At 41.1% G+C, this 20,548-nt stretch overlaps 1 protein-coding gene across 2 annotated transcripts in view; it reads left to right on the top strand.

Moving 5' to 3' along the window:
• ror1 (receptor tyrosine kinase-like orphan receptor 1) overlaps window positions 1-20,548 on the top strand; it is a 113,544-nt gene that overhangs the window by 67,177 nt on the left and 25,819 nt on the right. The window contains exons 2-4 of one of the 2 annotated variants that reach the window (XM_041041202.1): window positions 8,603-8,665; window positions 14,940-15,230; window positions 15,542-15,575. In XM_041041202.1, the coding sequence (XP_040897136.1) occupies window positions 8,603-8,665; window positions 14,940-15,230; window positions 15,542-15,575 (388 nt within the window). The remainder of the gene's footprint in view (window positions 1-8,602; window positions 8,666-14,939; window positions 15,231-15,541; window positions 15,576-20,548) is intronic. The other variant, XM_041041203.1, reaches the window with a different exon arrangement.

Below are 20,548 nucleotides of genomic sequence, written 5' to 3'. Positions count from 1 at the left end.
ACAGTGGCCTGTTAACACTGGTTAAATGGAGGGAGTTCTTTATGGAAGATGTCTTATATTAGCTTAAAAGAGTTCTCTGATCTAACCCTGCAATCCTATAACACCATCTAACTCAATGGACAGTTTATAAAAAATGAACAAAGTTGATGCAGAAGAAGGTTGGTTATGTAGACTCAACCTGCTAGCTTCAAGCAGAGATGCTGTTTTCCAAATTATGTGTCATTTAAATCAAGCATCCTCAGCTTGAAATGGTCTCACTCTGTGTTTCATTAATAGTCTCTGGCCTAAATACTTTTCTATATGTCCTGCAGACAAGGGGAGATTCAGCCTGGAGAGTGAGGAAATACAGACAGACGTAAAGGATGGTTTTGGAATGGCACCCAGCTCAACTGTAGTCACATGATGTCTAAATCCGAGTCACGTTTGAAATCCAGCAGCATTATCCTGGCGTTCCCAGATTCCATCTGCTAGGGCCTCTCCTTTTGAATTTGTCATACTCAAGGAATCTGGGAATGCCGGCAGTGAGCTTATGGAGTGTGTATGTGTCCCTGGCTGCACCTGAGCAGACACACACACACACACGCGCGCTCGCATACACAGGTTTTGGTCCAGCACACGAGCAAGCATGTAGCATGGCATGTGTCTTATTCACACTATTCACACTGTTGGCACACATGATACACTATTTCCTAAAAAGTCACGTACAAAAAGTCAAGCCAGATGACTACATTCATGTCCCACACACAGACAGCCTGACTGTCTTTGGCTTTAAATCTTATATTCAACACCTGACCCATGACGCCCACAGTCCTCATCACAGACATAAAACATAAACGTGCACTGTAGTCACATTAAATGTTATACTCATTCTGCACAGTGTACTAAGTTGCACTCTGCAATAAAAAGACACACTAACATGCAGGTGTGATGACTCGATTCACATTCCACAGACAGATGAACAGACAGACGGCTACCTCTGCAGATTACGTCAAGGTCTCAGGGCTCAGTCTGTCTGCTTGGAAGCGATCAGGTTTTCCAGAAAGCTGAGCGCGCGCACACACACACGCACGCACACACACACACACACACGTACCAGACCTGTCAGGTGAAAACAGATGAGCTACACAGTAGGTGGTAACATGCTTGTGCAGATTCCTCACTAGTCTGCTTACACCACTTGTAACGCGAGCTGAGGGGAGCCTCACCCAAAATGGACTAACCAGGCCTTATACTGTACATCCACGTGGTTTCCAGTGCAGAAGTTCACAGGCCTGTTTAACCTACGAGGCCTAGAAAAGTCCAGTAGGGACAAACAATTAGAGACAGGGCTTCTGCAGAGGCGTCTGTACAGCATGAAGTCACTCTAAGAGCAAAGATTATGTCATGGTGAAAACAACAAATGTGTTAGATGGACTGTGGCTTGTGTACGATTCACAGCACACAGCCAGTCTTTCCATGCAGAGGAGATGTGTGAAATCACCTTCACTGTGCATAAATCCAGACAAACCCACTGAGAGCTAAGTTAATTCCCAAGCTCCAGCCCATGCTGTGTATTTGTATAACTTTCCTTAAGCACTCTCAGGTTTCCTCCCATATTTTAAGGTTTGCTGGACTAGAAAATATTCATTTGCAGCTGGTATGATTGTGCACGTGGACCTGATTAGGTTGATATTATTGTGCATCATGCAGATATGATGCATGTAATTTTAAATTACAATTAGCTTGGAATCATTACTTCAAAAAACAGCATTTAGTAAAATGATATGATCATATCATAATTCAATTCCACTGAAAAATATCACCCATCCCCTCATGTCAGCTAATTAGATCCTAACCAGCTATAAAGGTCAAAGGAACAGCATATCATATCATAGAGACTGATTATGGTTGATGCTAAACTACTTATTTACAAGGCGTCCCAACAACACAGCAGTATAACCACCTTCTTTCCTAGTTTTCCTGTTTCCTGTTTATATACACCTCTTATGTTCTATCCGGTAAAAACATGTACAATATTTTAGAATCTGTATCTAGCCACCATGCTGTTATCGACTTCATTATATCCTCATTTTCAGTAAATGACGTGCACTGTTATGCTACCCAATTTGGCTTTGTTGTGGGAGAGATGCTGATATAGGGTTTCAGTGGAATAGTGGGAGCCCTCCTCTGCCTGTTTGTGCTGGGTGTGGTTAACGCAGAGTGATGTTGGAGACAGAGAGAAAACATTAAACTAACGGTTTAGACAAGATAATCTCCACAGATGGCTCTATTCTTGTTTTGTTTGCTGTTTCAAGAGAAGTCAGAGGTCAGGAGCTGCTACAAACCAACATCCCAGCAGGTTGTACGGATTTAGTGTCTTCCATAAGGACATTGCTGTGCTGTCCACTCAGTCATGCTCTGCAGCCTGGACAGAGGAATGCCGGGTAGTAACAGTTGTCAATGTGAGTGTGTGCATATGAGCATATGAGATAATTTGTGAAGTGACATGCTGCTGATTTAAAGAGATCCTCTCTGCACTTGTTGGTCTGTGTCAGCTATAGCTTATTCTTGGTGTGCTCAGGTTTCCTCTGAGGTATCTCTGCAGCAGTTGGAAGAAAAGCTCCTGAGGTGGTTTGCAGTCAGGATTTGATGTTTGATAGGTTTCTGCAAAGTTACATACAATTCAAATAAGTGCTGATCATTGTTTCGTGTACGCAGCTATTTTAAAGATATATTTCTAAAAAGTTAAAACTGAAAATGTCTCAATGTTTGTGCCTCCACGACACCCCAATCAAGCTCCTTAATATGAAAGAAAATAGAAACATGCGGACGTAGCATGTTTTGCTCAAGGGAAGAGCCAAAGTTCGCTCCAAAATTTAACACGAATGTGAGATCAAGCCAAACTATAAATTCAGATGCAATGCAGCTTTCCAACACGTAGTAAAAGTTACATAAAACATCCTCCTTGCTCAGCTCTGTGTGATTGTTGGAGGGGAAGCAACAGTTTTTACTTTTTTTTTTAAACTGTTTTTTCACATTAGAGCCAAATGTCTGTTGCAACTTGAGCCCTTTCTTTCTCTTGTTGTCTATTGTTCTGATCCAAAAAGGGCCTTGTCCTGCAGCCTCCTGTCATCTACCCTAACCCACCCTCCATCAGCCCTCCTGCCCCCCCCGCCCCCCGTGGTCTTATAAGGTTACAGAGCAGAACTTTCTGAGGCGATGCAGAAGTGTGTGTGTCTGTGTGTGTGTGTGACTTAGTGATTCCTGTGTTCTTTGGTCCATGATGTCCTCAGGTGAACACTCAGTCCCTGAACTGGGCCTGCTTTTATTTCTCAATACGCTCCAATTGAGCCTGGGAACTAACACCTGCGCGCACACACAGGTGCAGCTATACAAACACACATGCACATACACACACACACAGGTACACATTATTATCCTTTAGTAGCTCTACTATCTCCTTGTCTTATCCCTCTTTTAAGGGTAATTTCAGGTTATTTGAACTTTGCTTTATTACAGTTTTAGCTGAAAAACACAAGGATTAATGGCAGTGTTCAGTCTGTAGCAGTCCACCGTGAAGGGGCATACCATGTTAAAAAGCAGAGGTCATAAGTTAGTTATAAGTTCAGTGTATTCATCAGTATATGATGTGCCTAAACAGTTGGCTTGTCATCTAGAAATGATGTGGTATAGTGATGCTGCTGTCCAAGTTGTAATAAACCCTAACCCCTCAATTTGAGTGAGTAAAATTACCGCCTACCTTCTCATTTTCTGTCTTTAAGCTCATTTTGGTCTCCTCCTTCCCACTGGTCACCGCTCCTTCGTCTCTTTGAGGCCCCTGTATGACCAGTCAAACAGTTATTCACATCTGACACAATGACAGTGAATAAAATCTCCAGCCAACACAAATCTGCGCTCTGCTCGGTGGGACAGAAGCCCACTTCTTAAAAAGCAGATTTTACGAGCGCCTTCACTCTGGGTTTCTTGTGAACTTTCTCTTTTTTCATTTTCTCTCTCTCTCTGTTTTTTCTTCACTGTCACTTTTTCCAAGTCTTCTTCCCTCCATTTATCTCCAATACCTCGACTCTCCTTTTGCAGTCCACCCTGACGTTTCTTCTCTCCCTTGCTCTCGCCACTCTTCTTTTTCTCTTCCTCTTGGCATGAAAAATCTTTATTCTCTCAGATCCTTGTCCTTTCGCCAAGACTTTAACTTTCCACTTGTTTTCCAGTCTTGAACCTAATTGTGCTAATAAGTCATTAAGGCAGCTAGAGCCCTATATGGTACTTAGTCTGGTTCTGGATGCTCACAAAAGTATTGTTTGTAACTGAGCACTTGGGTATATGAAGGGAGTATGTGTTCACATAAAAATTCTAATTACTTTTCTTTAAATGAGCATGCAGTGGGAAGTGAAATGAGACACTGGTTTGTTGGGGAAATCAGAGCATTTTTACTGCAGAAACACCCAAGTTTGAAAGATAAAAATCAAATTGAGTGAGCACACAGCAGAAAAGAAATTTAAAATTTGAGAAATTCAATTAAGACAAATCTGAAAAGGAAATAATTATCATTTCTGAATTTTCCTCATCTATGCACATCTATCTCCCACCTCTTTAAGGCAGAAATATGACATAGCTGGACTGTGAAAATAGTGGTTTTGCTCTACTGTTCCAGATAACCTCTGAGTTAGGTCAGTTTTCCAGCTAATAGGGATGGGAGAGGACCTTGGGAGAGGCCCTAATAACAGAGCGGGAGAGCTCATACATCAGTCTCACTCACCACACCAACCACCCTGGCTCCAAACACAGCTCCCCAGACCATATAACAGCGTATTAGTTGCTATGCATAACCGCTCAGATTCAACATTTCTGATTTTCTCCTTCACTTTTCCTTGCTTCATTCCTTTCCCTCATTCCCATGCCTTTGAGTTTGAAGTCCTGCACTAATTCCCATATGCTGCTGTCACAGTAAAGTCACACCAAATTCTCAGAGCTTTATAGGGGTTAAGCTCATGTCCCTGCGTGATTTTTATCATCATAAGCCAAATACAGCTGGAGGGGGATCAGAGGCTGCTCTCATGGAACTTTGTGTATGGAGATTTGCTGTCTGGACTTCTCAAAAGAACCTTCATGTTAACCATTTGCAGTGTATTTTGTCACGAGGATGGCAATTGAGTGGCACCCGGTTGCAAATGAAAGAGGACGTTCCAAAACTTTCAGCTGTATGAAATATGTCATATCAGCCACGGGGGGGAAAGTGATACTATAATAAGGTTGTCAGACATCCAGATATTTTTTGCGTGTTCACTGCCATACCAAAATGGCCTGAAGTCAACGTATCACTGCTGACATGGAAATATGTGCACAACTTTATGGTCCAGGTTATATTGGTTTTCTTTGAAGGTGCTTAAAGGGAAATTACTGTAAAATTAGGGTTTTAAACAGTCGAGATAATCGTCATTCTAATAAAAACCAACGGGCAGAGATGGTATCAGTGCACAAATAGTTCTAGGAAGCTGACTTGTGGCTGTAAAAATGCAAGTGATGTGAAATGATAGACACCTAGCTAAAATGTAGCTTTGCTCTTGGCAGGAGAGACAGCACGAAACAGACTTCGACCAATGCAAATAAATTGCTGTAGCTGTGAACCACATACTGTACCTGTGATGCGATGGCTGTATAGTTATTACCACCCAGTTTAAAAAAATTAAGTATGTTGGACTATACCATCTCAAACCTAAGGAAGCTCATAATAGTTTCTTCCTTTGTTCTACAAACATCAGAACCAGGGCCTTTGATGCCTTTTAATGATTCATACCATCAGACAAGGATCAACAAATGGGGAACAATCAGGATCATGATCCAATCAGGGCCTACAACCACAACTGCCAGAACTGCTGATCTAAGCTGACACATGCACTGTGAAGTTGCCTATTTTTAGTCCCACATTAACAAATGGCCCTAATACAATTGCTTCCCTCCATTGCTGAGAAACATTAAAAAGCTAATCTCAAAATTGCTCTGTATTTCATCCCGAGATATTCCAGATGATTGTCTCAATAAGAGAACTAACAGATGTGACCCAAATAGAGGAGAAATAAAATGGAAGGGAAATAGAGAAATGAGTGAATAACCTCTTGTCTGTTCGGACAACTGTCTTATCTGACAAAGTAATGTCAACAAAATCATGTGCCATTGTTTATTCCCGAATAAATACATTTTGTAAGAATGGGCAGATCCAACACTGTTCCTGAACAAAAGTATGTGGCTGTTCCTCAATCATATCGATTTTATAAACTTTGGCATGGTGCAACTCTCAGTCTTCCCTCCTCCTTCCCCTTCACGTCTATTCGCATGTCCGGCCCCCTCTATTGAACTCTCACCTGGCTGCGCTTGGCTAGCTTTGTGTTAGTGAAGCTAGTGAGCTGCATCGCCCCCTCTCATCTGTCTTTTCACAGAGCCCTGTCCTTCTTAAAAGTCTGTCAACCCAGAACACAGAGAAAATTTAAGCTCACCTTGGGGCCAAGACTCCCTATAAGTCACAGTCATGTTAGGAGCCATCAGGAACAAACCTGCAAGACATTTTGGGTCCCATAATGTAGCACAACTTGTGAGAGCCTGGAGCATGTGAAATAAGCAAAGAGACAGAGATATACAAGATTATGAGTTATTGTTTGAATACAAAATAAGTATGAGTTAATCAAAGAGATCGCAAAACAAACGCAGTCCTATCTTTATGGCATATCTCCCCCCAGTTGCTGGTTGCTAGACATATCTGTAATGATCTTGACCATAACTCATAAAGCTGGCAGCCTCTTGTTATGAGCCTGTTGCCAAGCCTCCAGACTCCCTCACTAACAGGTGCAGAGGCCCAAAGCACTGCTCATTAACACAGCTCATTTCACAAGCACTACCACATAGTCTTTACCATCCCAACACAGCACAGTGTGAAACAACACATTATCACCCAATTAGCATGACCCTGTGTCAGACGGCTGGTCGTGTTTGAGTGCAGACTTTCTCTCCTCGCACACCCCAACTGTCACCCTTCATGCCACACACACACACACACACACACACACACACACACACACACACACACACACAGTTGTTTTCATGTTGTAAATTCAAGAATGTAAACTGTTTGAAAAGTTTATGGAGTTGCTTTCTGCTTTGCTGTTGAAACATGTTTGAGAACAGGTCATGTTTGCAGATAAATCTGTACGTGTTCAGTTGTGACACTGCACATGCTTGCGTTTTTTTGCACGTGCTTGTGACTGTAGGGTGCATGTCCTTAGTTGGCAGGCAGCCATTTACTCATTCATCATGTTAAACTATCCCAGACTGCCACCAAAACGCACACACAGGCAAAAGTAGAACTCATTGGTGTATTTTAGCCGTGGGATAACGTATGTTTGTTGAGTGTTTGTCAGTGGTGTGGTGCCCTGAGAATCAGGAAAGATAAAACTTTTTCAGGTTCCATCCTGCATGTTTTAAGTCGCACACAGGCTTTTTCATTTGTTCACAAATCACCATATGACCTGTGGCACTACACACCGAAGCTCATTTTCTGTCTCCTCTCTCCTGTAATGAAAAGCAGAGGGCTGCTCTGTCGTCAGCTGGTAATAACGCAGCATTAGTCCCACATGGCTTGTTGATAGGGTCATTGCTATACATTCAAACCTTTGATCTACACAAGCAAATGTACAATGCTATAATCAGCTTTGTTTAACATTTAAGATGGGGAAACTCTTAAAGCAATACGTGTTTGTTTCTGTATGCAGTCTTTTACCAGGAAAAGAGGCTGAACACTATAGCTTTTATTTTTAAATTTTATAATTTATAAATAATATAAATAAAACAGCATTAGCCGCTGTTCAAATGTTTATCTTGTTATTTGACTTTATTTGATGTCAATGGAGCAGCCTTTGTGCTGTTGCCGCTGTTATTCTTGTTGTAAATTGGCTGACAGCAACGTATCCAGTGTTCCTGTTTGAACATAAGCTCTTTTCACACATACAGATTCAGAAAGAAGCTTAAAGGTGTGTTTAGCATTGAGCTGGTATAGTAATTTAAACTTGCAGCTCTTATTGGGCAGTTATTTTCTCCTGGTGCCACACTTGTTTCACACCATTGTCTCTCATATTCAAATCCCAGTCGCTTATTTGATTTATAGAGATTTTGGGAGTCACTGAGTTAATGGAGGACACCTAGTGTTTCTTCCATTAAACTGAAAGTATGCAGTTGAGTGGAGTCAATAGAGCAATACTTCTGTTTAACTGAGGAAATAAAAAAGCGCAATGTGTTGTTGCTCCTGCGCACCGCTTTCCCATTCTCAACAGTAAACATGTACGTGGACAGGGCTAAAGCCCACAGTTTGAGCTGTTTGACATCTTCTTTCTTGCTCTTCCACATTTACTATGGGCCTTTACTCCACGTTAACGAGTAACACAGAAATACTCCAAAATACTTTTAAAGTGCAGGCCCATGATCCATCAACTTAAATGACAATGGAACTAATGAAAGTCCACCCTGCTAAACATCCACCCCTTTTTATATATGTATTTTGTTAAGGCCCAACACAGAGAAACATTCTAATAGTTGTCTCCATGTCCTCTTTTTACAGGGTCTGAGTTTCCCCAAGACCCCAGTGTGCTAGCTGCCACCTCATGGAACATCTCTAGTGATGGTAAATGCACACACATAAACACACACTAAAGGCAGGGTTCAGTTTGAACACACCCTTGACAACGCTCTTCCCAAGAAAACTGTTGAACACATCTGTTGCAGGCAACACAATGATGATGCTTTCACGATGCAACTGACAGATGCTGGATTGAACTGTATCCCCACATTTGTTGTCTGAAATTACGTTCAATGAAGTGTTAAAAATTAGACATCCTCTGTGAATGGTCACCTTCAGAAACCCAGACAACACCCACTGTCCCAGAGTAGGCCACTGTAGAGTATAATTGATGGAACGAATTACACATTGATCTATTCAGCATGTGGGAATACAGCCACAGGTGCACTGCATTTCACTAATTTCCACTGACCTACTTTTAGTTCTCTCTTTTAAGCAAAAGCTACCAGTGGAGCTGGTACATCCACATCCACGCTGGGCATTTCTGTGGCTACATTTTTTTTTTTAGCTGCTGTTGTTTTTTAGGGGGGCACTGAACTAGCTAGCTATGTCGGAAGATGATGTCACAACCTTTTAAGCACAATCCCACCTACAAAAGTCTGATTTATATGGAAACTACCATCAAAGAATCACAGCACCAGAGCCTCTTGAATTGCTGAACAGGTCTGGAACTTGGCGACACCAGGATATTGTCCTTGACCGCTTTTTTACACTCGTTTTGCACAAAACGAACATAATTAAAAATGACGACACTCGATACGGTTACTAGTGTTGATATTAAGATAATGGTAGACGAAGTGGTGGTCTCTTGATGTCTTTTGGAATCATTTCGGAGAATGTACATAACCAGCATTCACAATCTGTCTTACAGAGTTGGTATTTGTACATGGTGAGAGCTGGCCACTTGCAGAGGATACTGCACTGGACTAATATGTTCAAGATCTCAAGATTTCACAGTCTAGCAATAACCTCTACATTTGCCAGGCTTGTTGAGAAGAAAGTTGTCAACAAGTCACATTGTCACATGCGTTCCACCTGGTCCAAAACCCTCAAAAAATTGGCTGTGGGTTGTAATATGGAGATGAAAATGTCTTAAAGGCTGCTTGGTTCTCCCACACAGACTCGGTCAGCTAACTCCCTCCTTTCTTTGATCAATAAGGATTCTTTCCAGTTTATTAAAATTATTTATTCTGTGGTGAGGTTGGTCATGTCTCCTGGAGCTGCCCAGGTTTAGATCAGCAGATCCTGACAGTGGAAGCATTTAAAACTGCTGTTATTCTGTCAGCAGAGCAGGAATAACCGAGTCAGATCCGTGAAGGTTTCTGGATATTTTCTCAACACTGTTGCCCAGAGTTATCAGTCAAATCTTGCCCCCTCTGCTCTGTTTTCCCTGGGCTTGGAGAGCTGACATCCGCCTAATCCCCCACGAAGACACCCTGACTTGGAAGATCTTCAACATAAGACTTTATTGATCTTGACCTTTATTTTGCTCCCTCATTTTGTCTGGTTTGCTTAATTCATCTCTTGCAAAGCCAGCTCTACCACAACATCCGCCCCACAGCAGATTCTGTGTACACAAAAACAGACACTGTTAAACACACAGGCAAGAATGAAGACAGTAGTTTTTCTACATGATTGTCAAGATAATGATTATGGTGACCAATCAAGAATGTTTAAAAAGTCATAAATACAATAAGCAGTAGTTCCAAACAAATCATAGAGACAGCTTTATTTTTCCACAACAACATGAAAAATGAAAACCTTCAAAGACTACACGTGTGCACGCGCGCAACCGTGTGTTCAAAGTAGTGTATCTGTGTGTGTGTCATTTTCAGCTGAGCTCCATGACTAACATCTGTTTCTTATCTGATGGATGGATGGTGATTGCACCACTTGTTTTGTCTGCAGGCAGGGAATGGTTTTGATTGACCAAGCAGACAGGATTCAGGTAGCGTGGCTCTATCAGTATGCATCAGTAGCAGGAAGTTATCATGCTGAAAGAGGCTCATTATTGGGCTAAAATCAAGGGTGATGATAGTTTACTGAACTCATTTTCCCCTCAGGCTTTCCTTCATTCTTCCCCTCTTTTTCTCTGTTTCATTCTGTGCTTTTTTTTTCTTCTCTTACTTCCTCTCCTCTCTTTCTCTGTTGGAGAGTGACCCAACTTTAATGAAATTCACCGGTAACCATAGCTGGCCGTGCTACAGTCCCAGCTCCTCAGTGAATCTGCTGAGTATGTTTAGTTAGCTGTGCAGCCACTCAGGTTTCTGAGCCTGTGTCTTGCTGAGAATAGCCTGCCTCGCACAGCTTTACTGTCGTGTATGTTACTGAGTATAGACGTATATTCACATAAATAAAAGAATACAGTGTTGCTTTGTGAAATGAAAAGGTATAGTGTAACTTGTCTAATTTTGAGCATGGATAATTTGTGTGTGTTGCGGTCATGTGGGTGTGCGTGTGTTTACGTTTGTGTGCTTGCGTGTGAGTGTTTGATTTTGTAAAACCAGTGCGAGAAAATGCAGGCTGATGACAGGGCACCATTTAGTCGCCTGCCACATTAAAGGGACAGTCCGCAGCAAGGGTTTGAGTTTCACAGTGCTCTTGGTGCCAAATACCACAACACTCACCGCGAGACAATTACATACAGAGTGGCTTTGTTACACAGACACTGGAAGGACATCTTTGCAGCTAAATTACTCGTTGCTCTCTTTCTCCTCTTCTCTTCTCATCATCCTCTTGTCTCTTCATTCCCTCTTTCTGCTCCCCACTGCTTTATTGTCAGTTATTATAACAGCTAATGAAGTGTACCGGCGCACAACTCCAAAAACCATTTTCTTTTCCATCAACTCAACTAATGAGACAGTGATAAAGTGAGTCAGTTTGTGTGACCTTCTTGCCTTTGGCAAGACACACACGTCTTTTTAAGAGCGGGTCTGGTCTCATTTAATATATGAAGCACTTTTTTGTTTTTCGATAATATAGTCAGACCCAACAGGCACATTAAGGCCGTGAAATGTTGCGTCAACATGTAAGAAGGATTCAGTCCACTGCACTCTGCAACTGTGCATAGGCCCCGATTCCCAGCAGGCCCCCATGACTTTGTGTTGATAGTTGGGAGTCATACAAATCATAATTAAAACACACACCCTCACACAGAAGTAAGCACAGACAGACAAACTGTCATCGCTTGTGCTCTCAAAAAGCTGAATTTATCACCCAGGAGGAATGACCAGTGTGTGCATTTACACAACGTAATTGGTGCAAGCATGTGCATGTTGAGTGTGGATGTTTTAGAGTGTGTACTGGTTGTGAGAGCTAATGAACCGTGACTTTAATGAGTGTTGCAACATTATTCCTGTCTGTCTGACTCACACATTTTGAGGTATCATAGTTTTTTGGGGGTTTTTTAAGAAACTTAGGAATACAACAACAAAAGCACAGCTAGACACATAATCAAAAGAACCTAGAGTCCACTTATACAGAGACCAGTTACTTATTAAATAACACAAAGACAAATTATAATTATAGCAGTAAAATAAATGATTGACCTTTCGCATTTCATTCACTCACATACCTTTAGCCATGTGGTTTTAAAGAAATCTGAACCCACCTACACATTAGGACAGAGATTCTACCAATGGTAGGATGATTGTCTCCTAATGGAGGCTGCAGAGTTTTCTAAGCTGGGCCTATGAATGCATCTTTTCTGATCTGAGAAAATTTTTCTACCTCCTACACTGGTAAAAGTCTTTGAGAAAAAAAAATCAGAGGTCTAAAATTGAATTGTTATCACACATGAAACAAGGATCCCTGAAAATTTTAGATTCTAGACTTACAGAACACTGAACAGTGATGGCGACGGTTTCATGCTTCAAGTCATGGCACGTGGAGATGGGAAATTTCGATTTTGTGAGGAGATTGATTTGGCCAATGCGACAAATGCAGAGCACATATTGCAGCAGAAATGGGAAAATATTGTTACTTTATTTTCGTGAAACTGACCTTGATATGGGAGAAACACAGTCATGTTCTTCATCTCAGTACTCATTCGGCTGTCTCATGACATTTAAAGTGATTACAAATGGTAACAAAATTCAACTCAACAGATTAAATTGAAAAGTAAAGCAGAGCCCTAAGTAGCAAAACAGCTGAGTAAACAAGTTATGAAAAGAAAGAAGTGACACAACTTAACTGCAGAAACTGCTGCACTGAAGAAGTTTCTTTCCTGTAGTCTCTCCCACGCATTCATACACGCTGTACATTTTATTTGTGCTTTTCCATTCCCTTTCTGTGAGAGCATTCTTCTTCATTTTTGATCATAATAGAGTTTGACGTTATCAAATTTTGCCTCTATAATCAATTTACGAGGCTTGTTAAAGCAAACAGAACACACAGGGATCTGTGTCTGGTCATTAAAGCAGATCAAAGTGTGCATCTCTATTGCTGGCTGTGTAGAAAAATGAAAGGAAAAAAAAGGTTCAGTTCTCTGCAGTCCTGCCATACAACAATACATTGCTTGGCTCATGCATGGTGTCTATATGATGTAATGCAAGAGCATATCTCCCCCATACACACCTAAGTGAGATATGTTTTTTATGTCTAAAATTGTAGCACTGAGGAGTGGGAGAGTAAGTAGATAGGGAGAGTAAGTAGATAGGGAGAGTAAGAGTAAAATATCTCATTATTAGCAACAGAAATATTTAATTTTTTTGTTTGTTTTTTTTTTCCTGAAACCTTTCCCAGCATTTCTGAACATTGTCCCAATGTTCTGCATTGACATGTTGGAGTTTTTTTGTTTTGTTTTTCTTCTGATTGCAGTGCTTTAATGTGGACAGGCAGCACTGTACAAATAAGACATGGTGTTGTGTATGTAGAAAAGGAGGACAGATAGAAAGTGGGTAAGAAGGGGGAGAAGTGAGGGGAGAGTGGTGGTGGTGTGGTCGACGGTGGGAGTCTCCTCATATTGTCACACACTTGTTAGTACCACATTGCTGCGTTAAGCCTGAGGCTTTAGGGGGCACAGTGGACACACACACATGCACACACACACGAGCTGTACATACAACCACACAGGTTGCCATGGTGACCGAGAGAGTACCAAGTAATGAAATGTAATGGTAGGGAAAATCCTGGTTGGTAAGCAAGACCTGGTTATTGTGAAGTGTTTTGGTAGTTATGTGTTAATCGTCCAACTACCCTCTACCCTCTAAAGCCACATTCCTGACAACTTTCCTGGTCTGTCATGTGATTTCATCACAGATGTCTCAAAATCCCATATCAAGCTATGGAGAGCTGATATTTTAATTTGCAAAAACAGGAAGCAGTGCATATTAAAAGTTATGTTGCTGAGTGTAGAGATGGCCTAAAGAATTCATTTGCATGGCATAGTAAAAATTTAAATGTGTGGGTGTACTTGCATATGTAAGTGTGTGCCTCTATTTCTACTCCTCAGCCTCGCTATTCACACACACTGAAGTTCTGACTAGTATTTGAGATTCCCCTGTATGTGCTTTTCCTCCTTTGTTTGTTTTGGCCAGTTTGTGTAACCAGGAGCATTTCTGCATACCTAAGATGGGTTTTGGGGTTGAGGGAACTTTCCAGAGGTTTTTCATGACATTAACACCAATGTTTTTCCTGCACATTAAACTCTTAGGTGGCCCTCTAGATTGTTTTTTTCCCTGACCACCTTGAGGAAAAATGTGGTCCTGGAGATAATCACGCAAAAATGTTTAGCTTTTTCTTTTCCAACACCCTCTAAACTAATCAGTGTCACACTGAAGGATTACAATGGGTTCTGATCGCCTCATATTCTCTGCTTTAAGTTTTTTTTTGTCTTTTCCTTTTCAAAGTCTTCACCCACCACACAGGTGGTGCTGCCTCGTAAGATCATACACAAGCTGGAGAAAACCCGCTGGCATCATTCAGCCATGATGAAAAGTGAAATTAGGTGTCACCACAGTGGCAACCACAGAATAACTTGCAAAACCAGTCTTTGAAAATGTGTGTCTGAAAACACTGAGTTGTTTTACCACTATTTTTTCATACAGCGGCATGTTTTTTTTCAATATCTGGCTCTGATGCAGTACAGTAGGTGTTGTTTGATTTATGTCTTAGTTCTTGGCCTTGTGTAATACAATATCTTCCCTCTATTATTGTCTTTTCCTCTTTCAATCATCTCACTCCTAATGTTTCTTCTCACATGGCCCACCTTCTCTTTATGTTCTTCTAATTCTCTTTATCCTCTCAATCTTTATGCTTTTATCTGTCCCCTTCTCTTCTCCCTTTATCTGACTTGTTTTATCTCTACTTTTTATTCCAGGGCCCTTCTTTATCCGTCTTGAAGCTCCCTTGAACAACATCACCACCTCTCTGGGCCACACAGCCGAGCTCTTCTGTCGTGTGTCTGGCAACCCGCCACCCACTGTACGCTGGCTGAAGAACGATGCCCCTGTTGTCCAGGAGCCACGGCGTGTCTCGTATCGGTCCATGCCATACGGATCACGCCTCCGCATCCGCAACCTGGACACCACCGACACAGGCTACTTTCAGTGTGTGGCCACCAATTCCCAGGGTACAGTGTCAACAACGGGCGTGCTGTTCGTCAAATTCGGTGAGAGGATTTTGAGTGGTGAGAGTTTCATTTGATCTAAAGCTGCCAGGCAAGCTTTTAAAGACTTACTGGTACACAGATGTCTCAATAAATTGGCTTTATGGCAAGTATTGCACAGGCTTTCTGTGACAATGACGATGACATGTCTTTTTTTTCTCAGTCCATCATTTCCTACTAGAGATCTGTCTCCTTTTTGCAACAACTGTCTCAACTGATTCTTGCTTGTAGTTGGCAGCTTGCTCAGAGAAAAGTCTGGGAGCAATATTGTTTATCCTTTTGTAAAAAAAAAATTCCCTTGTCTTCTTTTCCAGATCCCCTCCCTACACCTCTGCCAGGAAGGCCAACGTAAGTTTCTCTTCCTCTGTCCTCTATCAGTCTATTCATACTGCACTTACCAGAATACAATACAGGGGACTGTTTCACAAAAATGATTTGTGAGCACCAATCAGACATGGATTGCAGATGGTCTCAGTGTCTCATTTCAGATAGATGTATGTGTTCCTACAGAACTCATCCACATTTTGGTCAAACGTGACCCTGGATCATCGAGAGAAAGATAATAAAATAATCTTGATTATGCCATAAAAGAAATAGATTAATGAGCCTCTAACATTTTCAACAAAGTCCCCACACTTCATTGACATACTGCTTGTGGGCTGCTGATGCAGTCTGAAAACATCTTGTGCTTCTCATTGTAAGTCATTGCTTGCAAAGACTGACCCTATACAGTCCCATACAGCATATTCACTGAATGATCACTCACATTATATTGAGGCCTGGCCTGTAATTTTACACTTTATTGGTATTAGGTCTCAGTGTGGCTGAAGGAACATTTAATATGAGCCTCTAAATCCTCATTTACTCTGATGTTCTACGCTGCCCAACCATCACAGCTCACATGGTTCACATTTGAATACAGATTGTGTACAGTTGGAATGTGGACCATGTGGACTGTAGGGCTCCGTTTGCCAATGCAGATGTTGACATCTATAACACGCTATATGGTGTCTTTAAGACACACCATCCCTCACTGTATTGGTGAAATTGGGTTAATTTACTTTCAGCCAACTCACATCAGAAAACAAGACATGACTCAAAATGCTAACAGCCTCAAAACCTGTGCCATCCATATGATTTCAGGGCTATAATGAAGTTATTATAATTAGGAGTGAATGTCCTGTGTCTGCTTGGGAGTTTGGTTGATAAACTGAACTTCACCTGAAATATGGCCTCCTAAAATGAGCTGTATAGAACAATGGCCCACATCTGTCTCTGTGGTTGCGGTTATGTAACGTTTTTTATAGTCACCCAATTAGCTGCCAGCTGTCTGAATGTACAGCAAAACCAACCACAGTCCTGATCTCTTAATAGGAACATGCATATCAAATCAAGGGGGGTCTTGAGAGCAGCAAATAAAACTAAATGATACAAACTGTTTTAAGAAAGTATCAAAAAATGACATCCCACTAAAACATGTCCGTGGTCTTTGGCAGTAGTGATACTGCTGCCCAAATCAAAATTTTGTTTGATTCTGGCGAGCTTCCTTTGCTTTGTTTTGACGTCTCCCCAGTGTTATGGGATAAAACTCTATGAACTTTCTCAGCTCGTTTGATTCTCGCAGGATCAAAGGGGTTAAGCTGGACGATTTTCCCCAATGACATTATGGCAAGGCTCACTGCCATGTTCCATGCAGCGTTCTGTGAATCAAAACTGCTGGCACAAAGTGGATATCAGACACCTACTAAATCCACTCACACGCTGGGACGATTCACATATGCGCACATTTGAGTACGTGCGCGTGCTCCGTCTCAAACATCTGTTTCTGCCGTTTCTTTGTTTACATGTTTTTGATTTTTCCTGCAGAACTAAATTATAGTTGTTTCAAAGATGAGACAGCTGGCTCACAAAGAAATCACAGCGCAATTTCTCAAGGGAAACATCAATAAGAAAAATGTAAGAGACTTTGGCTTCACAACACAGTCGTGCAGATAGTAGAAATAAACTAATGGAAAATTGAATGAGAATTAAAGTGAAAAGATTTTGGCTTCAAGTTGCACATTGACCTAAGAGATTATCAGGATGACATTGCAAAGCTGGCACTATTATGATGTTTGTGTGAGATTTGTTTTTATCCAGTTAGTTTCTCTTATCTAGAGGAGGATATTGCAGCAAATTAGATAGTCCTTATCTGGACAATCTGAAGTCTGTATTATATACATGCGCACAAATAAAATTTTGTATGGATTTGTTTGTCCAGTGAAAACTTTTCTTTTTTTCTTTTCAGAAATGAAAAAAAGTTTTCTTCTCTAGCTTCAAGACCATAATGCAGTTTTGACTATAGAGACTTTTAAAGGGCTTCATCGACTTAACTGGCGATGAAACAACCCCTTTCCACAGAAGAGTTACTCTTTGAGTTAGTATCATGAAAATCACCATGATGATATTCATTACTTTTTATGCAAGTCAAATATTTTGAATTAAACCCTAGACAAGATTATTGCCTCATCTTCAGGACTGCTTTAATGTCAAAATTTCTGAGAGTCAAACTCACTGAAGTACAGCTTTTACATGCCACACACTACATTCCAGTTTGCAAAAATAAATTAACTTCTTGTGATTTTTTTTTTTCCCCTGCCAACTTGTAAAGGAAACTGTTGCAGTCAAGCGAAGACCAGCATGAGCTCTAGAGTCTCATTACAGTCATTAAAGACTTCATTTAAATAGACAGGGGCCTCCTTTGACAGCGGTGGAGCTGCGGTGGTGGTGGGCAGATTGTCACTGCTGCTCATCATTAGTGTCACGGCCAACTTATTAGTTGTAAAGTTCGGGTGGCAGCCGTCAAGAAGACAAGGTCACCTAATGATGACACATGATGACCTGTGGCTACGCTTACCTCATAACGCAGCTGTTCAAACGTCAAAATTTCTGCCCCTTGACTCAAAAGTTTACAGAAAGACACCTGGTGCAGAAGCTTGTCAGTTTAAATGGAATATATTCATTTGCATTCCACTACTTTTTTTTTCACCTCTCTCTCCCAAACTAACAGCACAGGGACTTCCGTTTTCTTGGGATAAATTAGCCACAAATATTACTCACAAATTTGAGGAAAAATTTCTTACCACCCACCTTGTTGAACCTGAACATAATGTGAACCTCATATCCTCTGTGTTGTCTTAGCTTCAGTCTGTGCTCCAATTTCCATCCCCTCCACGTTGGCCTCAAGTATACACTCTGTGGTGTGCGGGGACATTACACTATGTGTGTGTTCATATATATCCTCAGGGTTGGGTTTTTGAGAGTAGCCACAGGCAAACTCAAAGCTGACAGCCTCGAGGTTTCAGCTACAATCCTGGAAGCTCAGGGCAGAGAAGGACAGCACATCAGAAATACAGAAAGGAGGAGACATGATGATGATTGAGATGGACAGAGAAAGAGGGAAGAGGCGGTGGAAAGTTTGAAGCATAAACCTTTCCTGAAGCACAGAGATTTTTAGATTTCTAAGTCTTCCTTCCAGAACTGTAAAAGGACATCCATTTGAAGTTTCAAGTCATTCAAGACAAATTTATAAGTCAGGTCTCAAGCCTGTCAGAGCAAGTCTCAAGTCAGTGTCTCAATGTCTAAAGTCAAACCTGAGTCATTGTCTCAGGTCTCTGGATGCTGACCATTAAAATGACACAGCAGAACTTCAGAAATTTCAAAACTTTATGTCCCTCAATATCAAGGCCTACTAATTAAATATATAAGTTATGTGGCTGTGCAAGGTGATCAGTGTCACAACCGGAAAACTTAAGAATTTAATGCAAGAACATTGCAGTCAAGTGGAGGACTTGTTTAACATTTTGGGAAATATGCTTATTCGCATTCTTGCTAAGAGTTCAATGAAAGCATTGATGCCACACTCATATCTGAACAACTAGCCTGACTCTGTGTAATAGTAACAAGATCCATATACCAGCACTTCTTAACCTCCCTAATTAACACAAATTAGCTTGTTTGTTTGTTTAGCCCATACAAAAAACATAAAGAAAGTATAAAAGTGACATATTCTGATTTTATTGGGGGTTGTGTGGCGGACTATTACTTGTAAAACGTATTTCCCAAAATTCTGAACTAATCCTCTAAGTCAAGTCTCACATCCCTTTTTGTTATTTAAGCTTGACTGAAGTCTAGAGTTTAACATTGCCAACTCAGATGCAAATTAATGTCCTATCCAAAGTTTATCAGTATGGCAGCAGACATTACAAAATAAGTAATATTAGTGCATCACCTCTAAGTAGTGCCCATGCTCCTCCTCTACATTCTCCTCCCTCCATCTTCCTCCTCCTTCCCCTCTGTGGAGATGTTTTCATAGAGCTAGAACAAACACAGGGTGAGGGGAAAAAGTCTCGCCTGCCAAAATTAGACCCCCAACTTTCTCCATCTCTCTTTCTCTCTCTCTGTGCCCTGCCACACTTCCTTCGTTTGCAGAAAAAAAAAAAGTACGATGTAGACGGCGGGAGGGTGAAAGGAGTGAAAGAAAAACAGTGTTAGCGGAGTAGGAGGAGGATGGTACCATTAACACTCTGGGTTGCATGTTGTTCTTTGATTCCCGGGTTCTGCGGGGTTGGCAGCATTCAGGTGTGATTAGCTGTGTGAGCCGACAGGAGGTTTAGCTGTGAGCTCAGATCAGAGGCAGTTAATAACTCCTAACCCTAACCCTCCTAACTGAGGCCTGCGCGCTAACTGCCTACACTCTGACAGAGCAGAGCAAAAGAAGTGTCTTTGATGCAATCATATGCTCTTTTCATTCTGTCTGTATTTTTTCTTAGTCTGTTGTCAAAGGAATTAATCAGTAGGATTAACTGGATTTGTATAAGATGCATATTGGGCAGGTGGGGTTGAAGCTGACCTTCTTCTGTCTTTCTTTATTTTTGTATTTTTTTCCTACAGCCATTTGAATGAGCAAAGTAATCACAAAAAATGTTGAAAGAAAATATTCCAAGACAAAGACATATTAAAGGAATTAATCAAAATATAATAGAGAGCGGAGAAAATGAGTAAAGTATGACACGAAAATCCCTCGAGCTGTAACGTTTGCATTATGTGCACTGTTAAAGTGACTGTAATCAATATTTTCATAATAATGATGAATCAAATGACTATGAGTAATGTAACCATGATGCTTGTAGTGTTAAACCCCCTGAGAATTTTCACTCAACTGGGTTTTCTCTCAGCTCTGTGGAGTTTTACCATCTTTTAGCTCATTGTTTTGGTTTTATGGCCTACATTTTTTTTTGGCTCCAATTCATTGCTCTCATAGCAATGTTTTTTTTTGTGTT

Source organism: Toxotes jaculatrix, chromosome 6, assembly GCF_017976425.1.
Source record: "Toxotes jaculatrix isolate fToxJac2 chromosome 6, fToxJac2.pri, whole genome shotgun sequence".
Classification (NCBI taxonomy): Eukaryota; Metazoa; Chordata; class Actinopteri; family Toxotidae; genus Toxotes; species Toxotes jaculatrix.
The sequence above is the reverse complement of the archived record's forward strand: the minus strand, read 5'-3'. Positions and strand labels throughout refer to the sequence as shown.